The sequence below is a fragment of the Xenopus laevis genome, chromosome 3S (genome assembly GCF_017654675.1).
Source record: "Xenopus laevis strain J_2021 chromosome 3S, Xenopus_laevis_v10.1, whole genome shotgun sequence".
Lineage (NCBI taxonomy): Eukaryota > Metazoa > Chordata > Amphibia > Anura > Pipidae > Xenopus > Xenopus laevis.
This window is the reverse complement of record NC_054376.1, coordinates 60,370,463-60,392,000: the sequence shown is the minus strand read 5'-3', so window position 1 is coordinate 60,392,000 and position 21,538 is coordinate 60,370,463. Positions and strand designations below refer to the sequence as shown.

At 38.6% G+C, this 21,538-nt stretch overlaps 1 protein-coding gene across 1 annotated transcript; it reads left to right on the top strand.

Moving 5' to 3' along the window:
• The first annotated feature begins 426 nt into the window (after positions 1-426).
• Positions 427-21,287, top strand: stra6.S (signaling receptor and transporter of retinol STRA6 S homeolog). Its single transcript, XM_018255581.2, has 18 exons — positions 427-590; positions 2,077-2,207; positions 2,824-2,890; positions 3,478-3,563; positions 3,725-3,864; positions 4,111-4,277; positions 4,805-4,924; positions 13,069-13,136; positions 13,776-13,846; positions 14,552-14,613; positions 16,556-16,718; positions 16,820-16,895; positions 17,120-17,253; positions 17,833-17,950; positions 18,259-18,354; positions 19,077-19,240; positions 19,606-19,722; positions 21,124-21,287. Exons 2-18 carry the CDS (start codon positions 2,101-2,103, stop codon positions 21,285-21,287), a joined length of 1,920 nt encoding a protein of 639 aa, XP_018111070.1. The 5' UTR covers positions 427-590; positions 2,077-2,100.
• Positions 21,288-21,538: the final 251 nt, after the last annotated feature.

Here is a 21,538-nt window from a genome sequence, read left to right as displayed (position 1 = left end):
CGTGATGTAATGAATTTAGCCGGTAAAGATAAGAGCTGTAAATGAATTTGTATAAAACATGCCATAATACATATTGTATATCAATGTGCACCACAAGTTACCACAATCAAAGACAGTGCTCATAAGCTTTTGTGATTGGTCCAGAGGCACAAATGTGCTGCATGCTAAAAGCCCTTTCCTGATTTTGTTCCTTATGATGCCAGTGGGAGGGAGCAGTGAAGATACAAACCTATGTACAGTAGTATGTGAAATCAAGAGAAGGTAGATGAGATATCTCAGGAAGTAATAAATGCTGTTGATTAAAAGATAACAGCCTCCCACTACACTCTCCTATTTCTTGAATAACATCCATTACCTTCTTGCTGTGGTTTTCCCCCTCCCACTGAACTTTGCCTGCTCTGTCTGGGCATCCCCCCCTTACCTCCTCAACTCAGATAAATCAGACCTCAACACCCCCTCCAATCTAACACACACAGATGAAGAGAAGTGAGTAGCGTGCATTCATTTGGACTCTGCGGCAGTTCTCAGGTGTTTCTGCGGTTCTATTTCTGCACCTGCAGAGCATCAGACGTCACGGCTCTAAACAAAAGGTTTGTACTTAATTCACAGATAAAGGGTAAAGGTCTGATGGTCATATAGGCATAATTCTGTGAATGGGAACAGTATTGTGGTAACAATGGGAACTTCAAAGTAGACTGACATCAGTAAATGTTTGTATTGGGTTTGTCCTTAGTGGGTGCAGGCAAGAATGGGGAAATGTATCTACTGTATTAACTCATTTGCTTGTTTTCAACTTTGTCTGTCTACATGCTTTTTAGTAAAGTAAAAGTTTATTTATATAGCACTTTTCAAAGCATAGCTACAAAGTGCTTTACAATTCTATTCTCGACCTGGCTGGGAACTCCATCAGCTGAAATAATCAAAGCCTAGGAAAAGAAGGGTGCAGGGATATTGGACCCAAGGTTAGCAATGATCCTGCACATCTGAGCACAGTTACGAACACACTTGTTTACTAGACAGAATTTTATAGCTCAGCATTTATTCACCAGTGCACAGGACTATCTCTGCATGTCTGTTGTTACACAGAAATCATTAATGATCAGTGTGAGGACAAGTGTGGGCACTTAGTGGCACATGCATGAGCATCATTTTCTTTTCATATAAAAGCATTACTTACCTCCTGGGATGCAACAAGTGCTCCAGTGCATAGTAGTGGAACAAACAATCCCTGAGAAAAAAAATGAAGCCCCAGTTGGCTTGGTTGCTGCTGAGCAATAACAAAATCAAAGACTATATTACCCTTACTTGGTAGCATTCAGACATGTTTGAATACATTTTTGGTCCCCTTTTGAGCTGAAGCTTAAAATATATTTAAAAATATTGTTATAGTATAGAAAAAGATCTACTGCAAATAAAGTCTTTATCCCGAACATTATCCAAATTCACATTCAGCTGCCATTGTGTTTTCGGTCCCCTACATTTATAAAGCAGTAAATTGGCAGACCTGGAAGGGTGAGTATTCATTTACTGACCTGACAACTCCTTAAACATTATTTGGATGACTAACAATGATGGTTTTATATATCAGTTACATTTTTATGAGCAAATGGGTTTGATTAAATCATTGGCAAAACAGTTGAACTTGCTCTAGTGCAGTTTGATAGTTTTTAGGTTGCTATTCCATTTGCTTATGGCTTGACAGGCTATTCAAATTAGTACTATTTTATTACTAATGAGAGGACAGGGTTAAACCTTACAGAGAAAGTGAATGGGATACATATGTTGTTATACAGCTACGTGTAGAGCCCACACATTTGATACAATTTTCTAAAAGCTTCCCTGTACTTGACTTTAGATACGTATCTAACATCTTGCTCCCTTCATCCTCTGCCATTCTATTTACACTGGTACTTTTTAGTTATAATTACTGACACATGCTTTCTCTGCTACTCCTTTCCATTGGCACTTGCTGACCCTAATAAGGGAATGTCTATAATCCCTTAAACAAAAGGATGCTGTACAACATGGTCAGGTGACCCTGGGTATATAACAGGGAGTTTTCTTTATGCCATTCAGGAACTGTGAACTGGGGTCAACGCCATGTCCATAGAACAACTCCAGGGAAGTTTGGAACCTCAGCAAGGAGACTCTGCTTATGATGACTGGTACATAGATGAACCACAAGAACCAACTGTGAACCCTGATGAGTGAGTGCCACCACCCCCCTTGTTTTATCAGAGCACACTCCCTCTGCCTGGTATTAAAACAACAGCCTGCTCTTTTATTTTCCAAACTTATCCTCACTGCACTGGCATCTGTTATGTGTTTATATTAGGTCACTTTTTTATTATAGCCTGCATTTTGCCTATGGCAGATGGTCCAGCACGTTGAGCTTCAACTGGTTACTCTGCTGTTGTTGGACTGCAAGTCCCAGAAGCCTAATGGCAACAACAGCACCAAAAGGATGATCATAACAGCAAATAACATGCCTTTTCTTTAGTTACAGTAATGTTTCATTTAAACATTTAAAATGGCTTCATTTTAAATGTTTAGAATAAGTGTGCCCATTAGTTGTGGCGGATCTCTACCCTATGAAACAGAATGTAAAAATGATTGAAGAGGAACGTAGCTGGCTGCGTGATAGCTTATTACCTAAATGTGTGGAGGGCAGTCTTTAACTGTACACCCTTATGCCATGTTCAGAACAACATTGTTTCTTTCTATACCTTATTGCTTTGGCAGTGTGTTTTCTTCTAGTGATTCTAGTAAATACTGCTCCATCTTTGTTATGATGCCAGTTGTGTTACTGTTTTATTTTGGCAGAATTATTCCAGAATGTTTCCCAACTTTGTCATATGGGATGTATCACCTCATCCTAGCTTCATTATCTGTGAGTATATGGCAGTGATAACAACAGTCCTTTTATATTCTATCTGTGTATTTTCTATCATCGATCTGTTTATCTTATTTTCATGACTTCTAACTGCATTGGCATGGTTCTGTCAGCCCAGCTATGTGCAGGAAGGCATTAATGTTTCAGAGGACATGTCACAGATTGATATGTACTTTTAGATTCTAGTGCTTCTGTTCTATAAATAGGAAGTAATGTAAAATACAAGTTAGTACAGATTATATATAATGTGTGTGTGTATATATATATATATATATATATATATATATATATATATAGCAGTAGTATATAAACTGAGATTAGTTCCCATTTAGCCTTTCCTTGCATATCTCCAAATAGCATCAGATAACAGCTTCTAATAGCTCATGTTACTACCATGTGATGTAATTCCTCTATAAACCTTTATTGCATTTACTTCTTGTATGTTCCTATAGCATGCTGCCAATAAAGCTTTTATGTGTTCCATATGCATGCTTTCCTGGCACCTTATTAATTGTGCAATAGGAGCATTTTGTAAATCATTTGGTATTGTTCTGTATAACTGCTTTACTGCCCATTCTCTGCAGCTTCTCACTATGCTGCTACTCTCCTTCCTTATGCGGCGTCAAAAACTCTGCAAATCCTGCTGCTGGGGTGTCCCAGGCCTACTCAGGTATATAACCTCACCCTATTATCTGCTTTTTGCACTATTTACTGTTTTCCTTGGTGTTTCCCACCCATTCACTGTGCAACCACCCTTCAATTTGACCTGTTGTCTGTTCCCCATGCATTTACCTATACACTTTCTAATTGCTTGATGTACCGACTTCACAGTCCTCTGAACCTTCTGGAGGATTCTTATAATAGGTGGATGCCCTGTGCTGTTTTTGGTTTGCTCTTTTCCTCTCTTTGGCGGCTGCTTCTGGACCCTACTAATCTTAACTTCATCACAGAACTTGGGGGGCCAAGACAAGGTAATTGTGTTTTTCACTTATTGCAGTAGGGATCCTGCAACTATAATGATTGATATCTGCAGAGCAGGAATACACTTTATGTATTTAGATCACAGTATTATTATAACCTCATTGGCTTGATAATAAAGTGTAGTTAAGTGTCACCTGCAGAAAAGTACATCTCTGATGCAGCTTAGAAGCAGGGCATGGTAGAACTGTTATGGTTTGGCATATCATTTCATCTTTTGTTCTGCATCCATCCAACAGAGATATGGAAGATGTTGGCTCTCTTCTATTACCCTGCTTTGTATTATCCCCTGATGGCATGCCAAAGTGTACAACGGACAATCGGGTATTTATTGGGCACAATCTTATCCTGGCTTCATTGTGGTGCCCTTATCTGGCAGACTGTAGAGTGTCCAGAAACACCACAGGTCAGTAGAAGCCTGATATGAAGGGAAACAAGCAGGCCCGGATTTGTGGAAAGGCCACCTACGCCCGGGCCTAGGGTGCAGGATTTTAGGGGGGTGGCATGTTGCCCAACCACACCTACATTGGTTCAAAAACACAGGTGATGTGCTGGAGATACAATAATTTTTTAAATGTCCCAGATGATAAAATATGCACGAATAAAGGGTGGGACAGGAGGCGACGAACGGCAGTGGCCCTAGGGGCGCCCACTATGTAAATCCGGCCCTGGAAACAAGAGAAACCATGAAGAGATTAAAGAGAAGGAGTGAAAGAGAAGAGGGGTAGAGGGGTATGTGTAAGAATGAGTTGGGTGCACAAAGAAAAAACTTCACTTAGAAACTACAGTTTAAAAGTGGAAAAGAGAAAGAAAGAGAAAAAGAAAGAAAGAGGAAGTAAAAGGGCAGAAAAAGGAAATACTTTCATATGGAATAGAAGGAAATAGGGGAATTTGTGTGTCTAATTTAATTTAACATGCCCTTTACGTCTCTAGTTCTACAGATACTACTCATTGCTGTCAGCACTGCCCCAAATCTGCTGCCTGATACTGCTCAGTGCTGTGTACCCTGCCATGACGATGTACAGTCTGCGCCAGCGATCCCACTCTGAACAGGTACTGTGTAAAAATGGGCAAGCTTTGCCCACAATGTGCTCTATCCTGTGTGTAAAGTGTGACAGGCAATTAAAATGTCTGGAATGTTTCCTCAAACTTGGGATTAGAGGCATTTGCAGGAATGGCTGGCATGGGTCGTGTCCTACTCTGAGTTGTATATTAATGAAGGGATTTGTTGGCTAGTTATCAATACCCACATTACGCATAGTTCTAAGGTAATTAAGGTTTTGTAACATTTTAAAGAGCTGGCAACGTGTTTTAAGACACAAACACAAATTAATGTATGCTCTGCTCCTTATTCCATATACAGTACATTGTATGTGTGTAACAAGTAAATGTAAGGTCACTATCCTATTCATAAGCCATCTAAAGTGGAAGGTTTGTGAGCCTGAAGTTGGCATACAATTTATTCTAGAGAAATATTGGCTGGCCAGGTCAGGGGGAGCTTGGCACTGCGCTGCCCACTTGAGATGTTACCAAAGCCCTGTCCGTGTATAGGGGATTTCTACTGTTTTCTACTGAATGTGCTTATTGTCCCAAAATCTGTTTCATGTGATTAATCAGCCTGATTTCCTTAGTAACTCGTTATTATCCTACGCAAGCTTTATCTGATTAATTATCAGGTCATGTGATAGGATGTGTGTATAATCACACTCTGCAAGTTTGTACTGTTTGTTGTTCAACATATACAAAGTGTTTGTGAGTTAATTTGTGATCAACACATTGAGTTGGCAGTCTACAAATCAATGCATGGTACGTTAAAATGTTAAATGCTAATGAACATACCATGTGCCATAATCGTCAAGACAAAAAAGCATTGTTTGCTCAGTGTTTCTCAACAGATAATGCCACACTTATTTGTTGAATGTTGATGATAAATATGGATTAGTTATTAGCTGCAGAATTTATACCTATTGTTTTGCTGCTGAATATGGTTTTGGGATCCAGCATGCCATTGAACATGGGTTAACAAAGCTATCAGTATATATCCGTTTTGTTTTGTGGCCCTTGGATAACAAACCCTTCACTTTGTGCAACAGCAGTAGATCTTATTGATCTAAAAAGTACTTGCAATTTACAATGGATACTGGTATGGGACCTGTTATCCAAAATGCTCGGGACCTTAGGTTTTCTGAATAATGGATCATTCCATAATTTGGATCTTCATAAAGGAAAACTATACCCCAAAATGAATACTTAAGCAACAGATAGTTCATTTTAAATTAAGTGGCATATTAAAGAATCTTACCAAATAGGTATAGATAGCTAAATAAATATTGCCCTTTTACATCTCTTAAATCATATTTTCTTGATGGCATCTGTGCTGTCAGAGATCACCTGACCAGAAATACTACAGCCCTACTCCCTGTGGTATCTTAGATTTTGACTAATTACTAGCTAGCTACTTTCACTCCATTTCTAGACGTAATACTAATTGTGATGGCAGCTTGATAATGGTCTTTTCATGCCTTGAGATACCTGGGTTGAGGTGGAGATGCTCCTTATATGTTATTCTCTGGGTCTGAAATTTTCTGCCTGCACGTGACAATGTATAATTTCATTATGTTAAATGATGTATGCGGGGATTGGATCCCCGCGGAGCCTCCCATAATTGCACTCCTTTATTCTATTCACAGACATCATACGAACTTTTTCCTTTTTTAACATATGATTTATTTTTCTATCTTTGTACTTTTTTGTACCTATTCACTTTATTATTTGTGTTTCTATTCTTTACCTGTGAAAAAAAAATTTAAGTTACAAAAAAAACTTAAGTTACAAAAAAAAAGAAATACTACAGCCCTAACTGCCAACAGGATTGGTTTGTTTGTGTGCACAGTGAATCGTATGATCCCAGGGGGCGGCCCTTATTTTTTTTAAAAAAAATTCTATTCATGATTACCCAATGGCACATACTACTAAAAAGTATATTATTATGAAAAAGTTTTATTTGCATGAAGCAGGGTTTTGCATATGAGCTGTTTTATGCAATATCTGTACCTACATTGTACGGGGGGTATAGTTTTCCTTTGTCTACTAACAAATCATGTAAACTTTAAATAAACCCAAATAAGGGTTAATTATATCTTGGCTTGAGTGTATCAAGTACAAGGTCCCTTATGTTTATAGAGAAAATAGATATCATTTTTAAAACTTCAAATTATTTGGATAAAAAGGAGTCTATGGGAGATGACTTTTCTGTAATTCTGAGCTTTCTGGATAGCACAATTGCACTGTCTGCACTAGAAGAGCCATAAATCCCATTTCATCTGAATTTTGGCTCTTTGAAGGAAAAGCACTATTTACTTAGGGTAAAATGTTAGGCACCCCCAAGTGATTGTATACTCTATACCAGGGATCCCCATTCCCCAACCATTTCAACCTGTGAGCAACATTCAGAAGTAAAAGGAGTTGGAGAGCAACACAAGCATGAAATATGTTCTTGGGGTGCCAAATAATGGCTGTGATTGGCCATTTGGTAGCCCCTATGTGAATTGTCACCCTACACTGAGGCTCTGTTTGGCAGTACACCTGATTTTTATATAACCAAAACTTACCTCCAAGCCTGGAATTGAAAAATAAGCTCCTGCTTTAAGGCCACTGGGAACAACATCCAAGGGTTTGGAGAGCAACATGTTGCTCACAAGCTACTGGTTGGGGATCATCGCTGCTGTATACTTACCTCACACCCCGGCCCAGTGCTCCTATCACAAAAAAACTGCATCGGCCTGGGGTTCTTCCAGTGAGCACCACAGAACGATTGGCTTGTGGCTTCTTCTCTCTTCGTGCAGGTGCGCATGCTCAGTAGTGCGAAAAGCGGAATTTTAACAAAGAAGTGGCTATTTCGCAGTTTTCTCCTGATAGGGTGTCAGGTAAGTATATATAATCACCTGGGATGCCTAACTTTTGGCACCCCCAAATAAATAGGTCTTTCCTTCTTCGTTAAGTATGCTGCCCCTGGTAACCTGCGCGCTGCTGCCGCCTGAGGTGAATTTCTCAACTCGCCTCATCGCAGCAGCACCCCTAGTGCCATTGCCAGACATTACTCAAATACTTAATCCCCTAGTCACTCTCATCTGCAAGTTTATTGGCAGATGAAGGGTTAAGAATTTATTTTCCCTTTAAGATGTGTTTAATCATATTTTAAACGTGGTAACGCAATATTTTCAGAACATTGTATAACCCCTTTACAAATTAGGTCCCCAGTCACCCTACACATAGAAATTAAAATCTCTATGTGTAGTCTTAAAAGTCAGTTTTATTTTTCCTTTCTGTAAATAATGAATATGAATAACTTTATTGCTTCTGATTTCTAAAATATGAAATCACATTGCAGCTTACTGAAGTGTAGAAGTCCACTGTAGCCCCTCTGGTCTGAAGTTTTTATCCCTCTCTATATAAGATTCACAGCACACAAGGCCGATTCTCCACTGGTGAGGAACCTGCCATTTATTTTTTTATTTTGAAATATTGTTATTGAATTTTTAAAGGAATTGTTCAGTGTAAAAATAAAAACTGGGTAAATAAATAGGCTGCACAAAATAAAAAATGTTTCTAATATACACGTAGTTAGTTAGCCAAAAATGTAATGTATAAAGGCTGGAGTGATTTGATGTATAACATGTCAGTAAGAACACTACTTCAGCTCTCTTGGTTTACACTAACTGGTTACCCTGGCTACCAGGCAGTAACCAATGAGAGACTTGAGGGGGGGCCACATGGGTCATATCTGTTGCTTTTGAATCTGAGCTGAATGCTGAGGATCAGTTGCAAACTCACCGAACAGAAATGTACCATGTGGCCCCCCTTCAAGTCGCTGACTAACTCAGAGTTATAGAGCTGAAAAGCAGGAAGTTGGATTCTGGCTGTTTTATTAGACATCTGTTCACTCCAGCCTTTATATATTACATTTTTAGCTAACTAACTATATTAGAAACATTTTTTATTTTGCACAGCCTATCTATTTACCCAGTTTTTATTTTTACACTGAACTGTTCCTTTAAAGTAAACCTGAATAATTCACAATGGAAAGACTGTTAAGTTCCATTATGTTACATATCATGTTGATATAACTAATTATCACATTAATCAATGAAAAACTCTGTTTGGGATTAATTATAATGATGATCTTTATTTAACCTTAATTTACCAGTTCAGTGAAGAAGAGTTAAGCCCCTTAGTTATTAAATTTCAATAAGAAAACCTACATTTCAGCTTTTTATGTTGCTTTTCTGCTATCTTAAAAAAATGCCATCAGACAATACACCGCATGAGCTTAAGGTGGCACATGTGTGGCACATTCTCTGTTGAGGAATAAATATATGGAAATTCAGCAAATAGCCCTATTTAAAAAACACTGACAGACTAACATCTGCCTTTCCATGAGCACTTTCTGAATTGTTTGTATAATGATTACTGCACAATTTCAATGAACTCATACTTATAAATAAAGGATTGTAATGCAGAAATTGTAGAGGGCTAATTTACTAAAGGGGGTAAGGTGCAAAGTGCAAAATACTGGCAAAAACATCATTCGTTTCCCAGTGCCTGGGCCTGTAGCTTGTGACTTTGCACTTTGCACTTGCATTCATATATAAGCCTTTTCACCTCCTTCTAAACAAGAGGATCCATGCAAGCTCTTATCTTGGTATGCGCAAGAAATCCCTGGGTTCAACTATTTCTACTCAAGAAATGCAATTGTCTTATCCTCTCAGTCTGTACAAGAAGCTGTGCAAATAAACAGTGTTCTTTGTACTCTTTTGCCCTGCTTATTTTATGGGTGCAGAATGCTTTCCCCAGGCCAGGCTACTACAAAGTGTACATACAGATTGCTTTCTAATGTCACATTGGAGCCCAAGCCCATGATTTCCTTCCACAGCTTGCATTCTATTGAATGGGACATGCAGGAAAGTGCAGGTGTGAGTGCTTGTCAGTCAAAAATACTGAAAGCACTCACACGTTTGCTTTTGCCACATTTCCTTATCAACTAAAAGACAGCTGCAGCAGGCAACACACATGCAGTTTTAAGCTGGCTGCACATTTGCAGTGTGACATTAACCTAAACATTTATTCAAATCACAAGGTTTCTGAAGCATACCCTTTGTTAGGTGCAGTAAGTTTTTATGCACTGACAGCATTCAGTGACAAATTGCCTTTAGTGATTTGATTTGAAACAATATATGGAGTCTGCTGGGTTTCCCTCAAAATATATTAAATAAACCCAATATGCTGGTTTTTAATTGTTTCTCTGTTTAGATCTGTTTGGAAAGTGTGGGTTATTTGGATAAAATCTATGGGAGAAGGCCTTTCCGTAATTCTAAACTTTCTGGATTACATGTTTCCGGATAACGGATCCCATACCTGTACTGAATTCTCTCAGTAATACTACAGAATGCAATAGTATGTAATTTGAACGTTCTCCAAGAACAGTTTCTTCCCAGTGGGTTAGGGTTTATTCCTTCTCTACAGTTCTCTGAGGCAATTATGCAATTTGAGAGTTTTAGCGAAAACAATTCTCAGCATTGTCAAATGGCAGGGTATTTTGTAGAATTTTGTAGTTGCGACAAAGCACGGGCAACAAACACCAACATGTTCCATTGCCCTATACCATCCCTAGTAGTTCAGCAACATGTTGATGGCAGAAGGGTGGGCAGCCCTTGGAGAGATCACAGATACAGCACTAGATAAGAGCAGATGACAAACAAACTGACAAGCAGTTCAATTGCATAGGTTGAACCTTGTCTCATTATAAGATCTATAGCATCTTTATTGTGTCCGACTGCAAACAGCTTTTGCATCTACCTTCCTGTTACAGTCCTATAACTGATATTGTTTATGAAAATAAAATGGAGACAGAAAACCACTGAAAAAGGATGCCTGCAGTTTCATATTAGCTAAAATATTAATGTTTTAATATTAAAATATGAAACTATTTAATAACAACGTAGCACACTTTGCTGCTCTCTGCAGTATGAGCCATAAATATATGTATGGGAATAGAAAGTGCACTTTGGTGTGACAAGCAATATAAATCGGGTGCCTTTGAAGGGACCAAAACATTGGCCATTGTTAGTGCTGAATCGTCAGATACAGGTAGAATTCTATTGTTTCTAACTGTATATCTGACGATTCAGCTCTACACGTGTGTGTTGAAACAAACTATCTTTTTTTTTTCCAAGAAAGATCGTAATTGTTACGTCTATGGCCACCTTAACAAGGATAGTGGTCAGAGAGACCAAAGCTTTGATCCTTGTCCCTACCCAAGAAGTGATTCTGTGCCCAAGGGCATCATAAGTAATCAACCACTTTCAAATACTTTAATTTCTGTTTTCTGCAGTGAAGCAAATGGTGATACCTCCTGTACTATGTGTGAAGTAGCTGACACATGTGGCATTTGCCTGTCACCAGAATTAGGGGTAGGCAGAAGAGGCACCTTCTCATATGGGCTGGTTTTGGCCAGGAAAATGTGTCCCATGTGCATAAACACAGGTTTATTTGGTTTCTTCTTTCTAAGATGGAAACATCCTTCAAGCTATAAAAGGGGATCCTGGCAGCATGTTTCATTGCATGGATGGCAACTTGGCACATAAAGGGTGTGAGGGAAGGGATAGCTGGCACTGAACTTTCTTGGGGCCTGAGTTAAGTAAATGTTTCCTTAATCATATTTTCACTGCAGTTTAGTTCTTGTAAATATTTAATTGAAGTGAATAATTAGAATTTTTGTTCCATTACAATGTTCTTGTCAGTGCCTTGTTATCAGCATGTTCTCTGAGTCAAGGTTTTGGTGTCTCTGTAACTGTTTAGCTGGGGGAGTTCATGTGTGTTGGTGAATGGCAAAATGCCAATGAAGCAACAATTAAAGGGTGACAAAAGATGAAGCAACATAGATAAAGATGAGAACTTTATTACACAATCTCTGTAGCTGTGCTGCTCTACATTCTCATGGTAAGCTTGGTCCAGACAAGCAAAAGTGCCATTTACATGTAAGGGAAAATCAAGCAAGTAAGAGCCAGGACAGGATTTTAGCAACCATGCATGTACCATCACTATCTAGAATGCAAATGGACAAGGTTTTGTTTATTCTCAGTCATAGTGTGTGTATGAGTTCCAGTAAAGCTTCTCAACAGCATCGGACTGAGGGGTCCGGGCCCCTTGGGGCTGGTGCATCAAGTGTCCACCATCCCCACTAGCCCTCCGGATACGGCTACATTCTGAAGAATCCTATTGTATACTACAGAGCTTATCTGTTATCTGCTGTGTATCTTGTGCCTTTTCTCCTTTTTCAGCTTTCAATGCTGCTCCATGGCTACACAGCAGCTTGTTTATATTAACTGTAGTAGAGTTTCTGAAGCAAACATATCAGTTTTACCAGTGCAGAGCAACAGTACAATGCATTTTTTTTTTTGGACTAATTTATACACATTAAGGCCATTATTTTTCATCTGTAGGTTTCATTTGGAGTCAACTAAATGTTTTCTACATTGTGATTTGTAGTTTTATTATCCAAAATGATTGGCTTACTTGCCTTTTAAAGTGTCTGTGTATAGTGTTGATGATCAGCCTATGACTAAAAGCCCCTGGGTGGCACGAAACGTGTAAGGCTGCTCTCCATGATTATGTAATGGTGTAAAATAAATTTAAATATCAAGAAGTTGCTTCCTGTTTCAACTGGGGTCTGTATCTGTGTCAACCTGTCTTTATTGTGTCTTTGTGCTGGTCCCTATGCTGAAGGTGTGGGGCATGTGCACCAGGACCCACCATTTACTGTTATAAGAATCAGGCCGGACTGGCAATCTGTGGGTTCTGGGAAATGCCAGAGGGTCTGCTATAAGCTCCTATTGAAAGTGAGTATTTAGTGGGCTGATGGGGGCTGTTTGGGCCTCTATGTACCTAAAATGCCAGGGCCTAATTTAATTCTCAGTCCGGACCTGAATATACCCCTTTATTAACTGTTTTGTATATTTTGATGTGTTATGTTACTAAAAGGGTTGCACATGAAAATAAGAGACAGCATAGAAAGACAACACCATTTTAATGCATAGGGGAAACCTGGCTGCCATTTGGGCTAAATGTTCCATTTTAAGACCAAATCCGTTTTATGCCTTACTAATGTAATGACATGGTCATCCGTTTATTTTTTTCAGATGCCGAATAAAAATAATTACTTACAATATCTCAAAAGTGTTTTAAGACGGAAAGATTCAGATGGCAGGTTGGTTTATGATGTTCTTCTCTTTGTGTTTTGTTCTGCAAAGCTTTATCTGTTGCTCAGTCTCTGTTACTCTCTCCAGGTATTTCTGCTGCATCTCATACTGCCTTGTAACTGGTCACTATTAGTAGCTTGCAATATCCTTGGCAAGACATGGAGTAAATAGATCTTGCAGAAACCATACACACAAGCAGGGCTGCCATCAGAAATCATGGGGCCCCGCTCAACAAAATTTTCTAGGCCCCCTCCCTCACCCATCAGTATGAAGGCCACACAAGACACAAATGTTAAAACATTAAGTGCCCCACTACAAGTTAAAAAAAGAACTTTGGTGCCCAGGGCCCCCCTAACAAGTTAAAAAAAAAACCTTGGTGGCCAAGGACCCCCTACAAGTTTTTTTTTTAAAAAAAAGCATATGTGGCCAGGGCCCCTTACAAGTTATTTTAAAAAGCATTAGTGGTCAGGGCCCCTACGAGTTATTAAAAGAAAAAAAAATGGCCAGGGCCCCTACAAGTGACACAAGGGTGGTATTACAAAAACTGAAACAGAATTTCTGCATTGTGCCACTTTAAGCAATTGTTACCTGTATGAAATCATTGTATATACCACCCTAATGATCTGTCTTCTTTTTTTTATTAACAGTAAAGAGTCCAGTGGTTTTGGATCCCAAGTGTCACAAATAATCTGCTCCTATCTATATCCTCAAAATGCAGGTACCATATCATTCTCCACCACATATACACAGTACATCAAGATATAACTATTTTATATAAACGTCTTGTACCTTTTTGCCCTATGTAGATATGTGGCTCATTTGCCATTTTAGTTTGCAATTTGTACAGAAAACCATTTACCATGACAAAACACTGGCTAGCTATTGGGTTAAGATTGCCTCCTATTATAGTGTATAGGAATTACTGCAAAAAAGCAAATGGTCTGTTTGGGTATCATGCAAAGATCATCGTCGTTTATATGGCGCCAGTGCTTTTCATTAATTTATAACAATAGGGATCTTACAATTATTTAACAAACATGGGCTACAATAGGGGTGCCCAGACTTTGTCACCTCGTGATCTACTCTTGCCATCTGACATCCATTATGAGATCTACCTTAAGAACTCATAGCAGGATGGCACAGAGGCAATTCCATGTATAAATACCCCCAGTACTCTAATTGGCTGAATTGCATTGAAGTCTATGGGTGACAATCTTTTTTTTACGTGCATCAATTTTTTTTAAACACAATAATTTTTTTGTAATCTACAAGGAACTTTAATGTGATCGTCTGGTAGACCACAATCGACGTCTTGGGCACCCCTTGGCTACAATATGGGGTTAGGGAATTTTAGAAATTAAAGAATAGCCTTCTTTAACCATTCCCCACTGTCTTCTAATTGTATTGTATTATGTTTCGGTAGGCTTCCGCTTGTCACTGAGAGCCATCCTTGCAGTTATAGCGTCAATACTGTCTGGATACCAGGTAATGACACAGAGCCCGGAATGTATTTCAAAAGTAAGACTATAGATTAGTTTGAGCAGTTCTGTTGCCTTTAGCTTTAAGGTAGGTGCTGCTTATTTACAGTACTAACAATTGACTAATTTTCACTAATATAGGATCCCACAGGAACCAACCAGATCCTTCCTATCAGTGTTCTTCCTGCAGTTTCCTGAACAAAGTTAATGACATGAATGAACACTATGGGTTACTGCATAAGTGCAAATGTGCCCACAATTATTAAATGAGCCTCACTGTTGGTATTGGAAATAACTAGAGAAAAATACCATAAGAGAGCTCAGAGAGCAGTGTTCCCACAACTTGCTGGTTAACCACACGGCAGAACATGGAATAAAATATTAGTAGACCTAAACAGGATCCCAGATTGTTTTATGGAAAGTTGTTAGGAAAACATGCAAGCATGCAAAACCAGATGCTCTTGCAAAAAACTTTTTTTTCTTCAAGACTGTAAGGGATTATAAAAAGTCTAGCATTAATTATTTAAAGGAATTTAAATGTTCTCGTAAAAGTTTTAATGTATTGTTTTTATATAACACTCAGAAAGGTGAAAAAATGTGGAGCTCATTTGTGCTGTATCCAGTGAGGCCAAACAAGCACCCCATCATTTATGGAATTCATTAACCTAATCACTTGCCATACAGACCAGGGACCAAGTAAAAATTGTTATTAATTAGTTTCTCTTTGGAAATGAACATGGGTCATTGGTCAGCATAGTAGTAGTAGCATAACCTCTGTGATAGATACGTTATACAGTATATAGGGGCCCAGCTATTATGTTTGGGTGCCCTAGACGCTCTCTCTCATGACCATAACAATAGCTATTTCTTTCCAGTAAACCAGGATTTCTGTCTATCATGTACAGTAGCTGTACATTTCCCAATGAATAATGAAATAAACACTGCTAAAGCGATACTGACACTAAAAAAATATTTTTTAAAATATGAATGTACATTAAAAGTTACCTATAGGTCATATTGATCATTTTATTCTGAGAGGTTTGTTTTTGTAAGTTATTGTTAGTTGAAGTTTCTAAACCTGACTGTTTTGCCGACTACTGCTGCACAAATATGGCAGCCCCCTCATACAGGAACATGGGGCGTCAGACAGGTAATGTAAAAGCATTGTGCAAATACTTTATGGCATAGTTACAAGTTGCTTTCAAAGGCATTATTATGGTAGATGTAAAAAAAAGTTTCATTTCTGGTGGCAGTATATCTTTAAGAACCTAACTAACATAATTCTTTTAGATGCAATGATGTCTCTGGCATTTGGTCAAGAATAGCTTTCTATTCTGATTCACCCAGGTATATAGGCTCACCATTTGAGTATCTCATGCTCATCATATGAGTATTTTGAGACTTTGATCCAGGAATTTTAAAACCCTCCAGGTTGGCAAAGGGTCAATAAATTTAAATATATAGGCCTCAAGATTTATTAGTAGAATTGCTTGTCACAATTTCTCCTGTTAGTAGTTGTTGGTCCATAAGGGGATTGTCAAGAATTTTTAGTGGTGCAAACATTAGTTCAATCCAGTAATAATCCAAGAAAGAATAAAAAGAAATGTAAAAGAAAAATGCAGATGATAAGTTAAAGACAGTAGTATTCTAATAAAAATTGCAATTAGTCTGTTTTATTTTTTGTGTTCTTCCATTTGACAGCGAATAGAAGATGAATAAAAGAGGGCTTGAATAGAGTGATAAGTGAAAAAAAATAAAAAATAATTATAAAAGGGAAAATGCAACCATGGTTGCAATGGTCAGTGACTCCAACAACCAGATAGAATTAGCAGCAAGACAATAAGGATAGGTGGAAGGCAAGCACTAATAAACTGAACACCCCATTGTATTTTTATGTGGTTACATATAACAATAATAATGCTAAAACAAGAATTTTCTCTTTGATGTAGGTGGCTCTTGTGCTACTTGTCATGTTTCTTCCTACCGTGAAGAAAGTCCGCCAGGCTGTTGATGCTGACTTTATCCTCATGTTGGCTGGCTTTGGTGTGACCGTGGATGAAGATAAGTCCAGAGCAGTGGCATTTGTTGCATATTATATCTGGGCAGTAGAAGGTGAGACTGGGAGCTGAGTAGGTTTATTGGTTCTTGGGTTACTCTTAACAAGAGTACAGTAGCCAAGACAGAGTGGTTAAATAGTCTTTTCTTGCCCACAGTGTGTTACATTGCTGCACTGGTGCTGGCCTGCGCTGTTACTGTAACAATGCTTCTGAGATCCCTTGTCAAGCACAGGTAAGGTGGATTATGAATTTTATTTCTACAGGTACTTTCTGAATTTGTTCACCTAATGATATGAGTGAGAAGCTGAATGGATGGTAGCTAGAAGTGAGAGGAGGGTAATTGGAGATACCATATTGCCTTTCCTATGTATTTTCTTGTTTCTGACAACTTCCTGTATTTGTTTTGTCTTGTTTTTTATCTCCTATGCTGAATCTCTGCTTTCTCTCATCCCGTAGATGGGCTCTCCATTCACTGTGTTCAGGGCAAGTTTCCCTTGTGTTCCTGCAGTCCTGCAGTATTAGACCAACACCCATGGCACTCTCCAGTTGGATGAGTTATATCAGCTACCAGGTGGCAGTTACCTGTTTTGGTAATCTTACTGAATAATGTTAGATTGAACAATGAGTGTAGCCTTACTGCAACACACACAACCAAGAGATAGCCAGCTTGCCCAGTGCTTTAAGGCTAAAAAATCCTTTATAGTAAGGTACAGTACCGTGTACAGAGAGATAGCCATGCACCCAATCCTGTATAATAAAATAAACCTCTGTTTAGTGCTGTATGCCTACCTAGAGACAGTCTCCGATAGATTTTGTGGGGCTTAGTGTTGTCTATGAAGAGATTGCTGTTTAGTACCTTATACTGGGAGTTAAGCCATGATGTCCAGCCCAGTGCTCTGCATTTAAAGGCCACCAGTATTTCTGCTTGAAACGACATAATTAATTCAGGGTGTATAGCTAATAATATAATAATGCACATTTTAACTCCTCTTTGTAACTCCAAGCTATATACGTTTTATCCAAAATCTCTCCCCTACTGTTTTGGGAGACTTTGTATTATTCTTGGTGGCAGAAGGGTTTGGCAGTCCCTTTGTCAGCTAATCTAGAGTATCACAGAAAGGGGTATTGGAGGGACCCTCTTCCCATTTCATTCTGTTTTTTATTTACAGGTCTGATTATCCAGCATGTTGTCCTGTTCTTTTGCAATTTGATTGTAGCCTTCCTTATAATTATTCCCATCGTCTATGGAAAGTTCCAGATCATTCTCCACATTCTAGAGAACACATGGTGAGTTATCTGGGGGGTGTATGCACAATAATGTTATGTGCCAGGCCCATAGATTTGCCAGCAAGGGTTATTAGAAAAGGAACTATTTGCCCTATAACAGTCATGCCTCAGAGTGCACTGGGGCAGGCAGAAATCAGCTTCAAGATGTGACATTTCATTCTCAGCAGGGTGACAGACTCAGCCACAGTGACACAGACAGAGCTTGCTTCAGGACACTGTCTCTGTCTCTCACTGAATTTAAAGGCTTTGCATTGTGAAGTCAAATGATTTTCATATACATCCTGCCCATATTCTTCTATGTCCCTTAGGCAATTCTGGCTGCTTTTGGTCTTGGTGGCATTACTGCAGCATCTCTGCACCCATTTTCTATTCCTGGAGAGAACCCTGGCACAAATCGATAACAGGTACTAATGTTTGAGTAAAAACAACATAATGTTAAGTTTACTAAATACAAGATGCTGTTTGTGATTGGCAGAATTAACCATGTTACAACAGGTAAGAATTTCTTGGGGAACATATTGTGCCTGTTTATCGATGTACACAAGGAGCCTAGAACTTTCTGATCCTTCAGGATCTCTAGACTTACCCCAGGCATTTTTTTTATGCTCTCACTTTGATCGTGTTCGCAATTTCATAACCACTTTACTCTGCCTTCAGTAAATTAATTGTACTGTATAGTAAGGACTCTCTGAAACAACCCCACATGTTCATATTATTTCTCAGTAGTAGAAAACTGTAAGGTCCTGCAGTCGATACAGGGGAAGTGTAAGCTTTACAGATAATATAGTGCAAATACCCACCCCCTGTGCAGTGAAGCAACATTATGTGACTTGCACCTTTGTCAGCCTAAGGCTCACTGGGACCCATGAAAACAATGATAAGCAATTTTTTGGTTTGTAATTTTGATATGTAGATTTAATGGAATTAAGATCCCACCTTTGCTTGTAAACAGTGGTGGGTTAATGCAGGCCATCTGAATAGAGGATTTATGTGAATCTCTGTTTTGAATATTATGTAATGTGTTTCAGCATCAGGTCTTGGTAGGAAAGCTATAATTCAGCAGATAATAATGTTTAGAATTACACAGACAGGCAATGATCGTTTCTTTTGTTCTGGTTGGTCCCAGGAGAATCCTCTTCCTGCTTACGTTCCTCCTGTTGCCTGTGAATGCCCTGAGGGGATTGCTGTTATCCCTTTTGCGTCTTTTGGTTTCTACAATCTTCAATGTTACCCACTTCTGCCGCCTGGATGTGAGTCTCCTCCAGCACAGTGTGCAGGGCTGGGACCCCGGTATGTGCAGTGATGTATATATTAAAATATAAAAACTCTTCTTCTGCCTGTATTGGCATAGTATTGTTTATTCATCCATTTGAATGAGAACAAATATTTTCTCTGTTACAAGCACTGAAGGGGATACAGGCATACTATAAATAAGTGTTTTATAAGACACTTTGGGGATGCTATCATGTATTTATATTAATTAGCCACTTACCAATTAGATGTTTTTCTTGGGACTACTTTACCTATATGAGTAATGTAGCTCACATAATGTTTCCATATAAAGGAGTAAAACCTATAGTATAGTATAGTATCTGTGATACATGAAGATATCTATGTTTTGCATTTAATCGTATGTGTAAATCTGGCTGTTTTAGCATACCGGAATTACTGCCACTTTCTGATGCTGGAAGTCAGCGAGTGTCACCCACTGGTGAGAGCATTCTGCTTGCTGCTAGGACCCTCAAAGGAAAGACAAGCAGACTTGGAGGAGGGTGAGTCAAGAGTTGGCACATGTATTCTCCTGTCCTTATTTCTCTCTCTACCTGTAGAACAGATTAAAACAGGAGCCCTCGATTCTTGAAATGCAGGTTGTTTTATTCATACTTGTGACTGATCCTCTGGAATCCTTTCTGCAGTGTATTGGCAACTGCTATGCAAAACTAAAAGCCAGTGCCAGCTCTTTCACCAGTAGCAGAAAAACAGCTGATAAAGAAAAACCCAATACTGTCTGATAGTGCCCAGGCTTCATGCCATTGATTTTATTGACATTTACCCATCACTGTGCATGCAGAACAGGTTTCAGCCTAAAGTGTGTTTATACTCATTTTTGGGGTAAAATCTGCTCAGAACATGATAGATGCCAACAGAGTCCATGGTATGAAGTAGGGGCATTTTCTCTGTCTGCATTTTTTATTTAAAATGATTTACCTTTATCCTTCATGTGTAAAAAAATTTCATTTTTTTTTTTAGTTGACAGTGTTTGCTGTCTGCTTTATTGTGTTTAGCCATAAGAACACACAAGCGATTCAAAACAGTGTTTTGCCATGAGCAAATTTTCCACTATGGTGGGCAAGCTGCAGCCTTAATTGAATTGAATGGTAATTGCTTGGACTCTGCACCCATGGGTCAGGTGATTATCGCTTGGACAGTAAGTATTTCTGAACAATAGTGGTACAGACAATTCAATGGTAGGGCAACTTCAAGCATTTTGCTGCCTCCTGCTGAGTTTGAAATCATGAAGGCTGTTAACTGCGTGTCATTGACTTATAAAAGTTTCCACCCATTCTGTTGTGTTCACTTGCAATGGTCAATGGTTTTTCAGTTTTCAACACATATCGTTTTGCTCTGCTTTACTAAAGAATTTTTATTTATACATTTTTTTACACTGCCTGCTTTGACAAAAACATTCTGTATTACGGAGGGAAAATGTGCTAGTCTGCTCCAAATTCTATGATCAATTTTTATCACTAACTACTGAAATTTTTTTACTAGAGCAAAAATTCTACTATGAAATTCTACTGACTTTTATGACTTCATATATTTTTCCTTGATTAATGCAAATGTGCACACTGTAATACCCAGTACTTGTTTAATTAACTAACTGTATTGTATTAATCAATAACATAGGAGTGATAGCTTGTGTTATAACCTTCTGTCCTGCATAACCTTTCCATTTAGCTTCCTATTGCTGTTTTTGTTTTATTTCACCTCCTTATACATGTATTACTTTTTAGCCACCTCTGTTGCATCACATAACACTTTCTGGCTCCATCTGTTGTTCCTTTAAATTCAACTAATTATTCTGTATCTAATCTCCACAGTAGAACCTTACAGATATTGTATTTCCAAGAACTAAAATGCTATATTACTCATGCTACTTTTTATTTTCCCAGGAATTCAGTTGATGCCCCCAGATGGAAAAGTCCAAAAGGGAGGGCGATCCCACCTTGCCCGCATTCGATGGAGTTTGGCATATACCCTCATCCACAACCCATCTCTACTATCCCACCGAGCAAACATGTGCACCAATGGAGCAGCCTCTATACGCCCCACGTAGCACTTGGCTTTTGCCCAGTAACATAACTACCTCTCCCTCTGTTCCCTTCCCACAAACACCCCAAATACACAGTATGCAAAGATCATTGTGATGTGAAGGGTTGACCCTTTTATTTTTGCATCCTAGAAAACTAATTTTCTTCTAGTTATGATTTTTCTTTCCCTCTCTCATAACTTCTCCTTTCTCTTCTAAAACACCTCTGTTGTTTTCTAATGTCTCTCTCTCCTCTATATACCATCCTGGGTGTTTTT

Coding starts and splice junctions, on each gene's coding strand:
- stra6.S (XM_018255581.2), top strand. CDS start 2,101: ATGTCCATAGAACAACTCCAGGGAAGTTTGGAACCTCAGCAAGGAGAC. Junction 4,925..13,068: donor AGCGATCCCACTCTGAACAG/GTACTGTGTAAA, acceptor TATTTTTTTCAG/ATGCCGAATAAAAATAATTA. Junction 13,847..14,551: donor TCTATATCCTCAAAATGCAG/GTACCATATCAT, acceptor ATGTTTCGGTAG/GCTTCCGCTTGTCACTGAGA.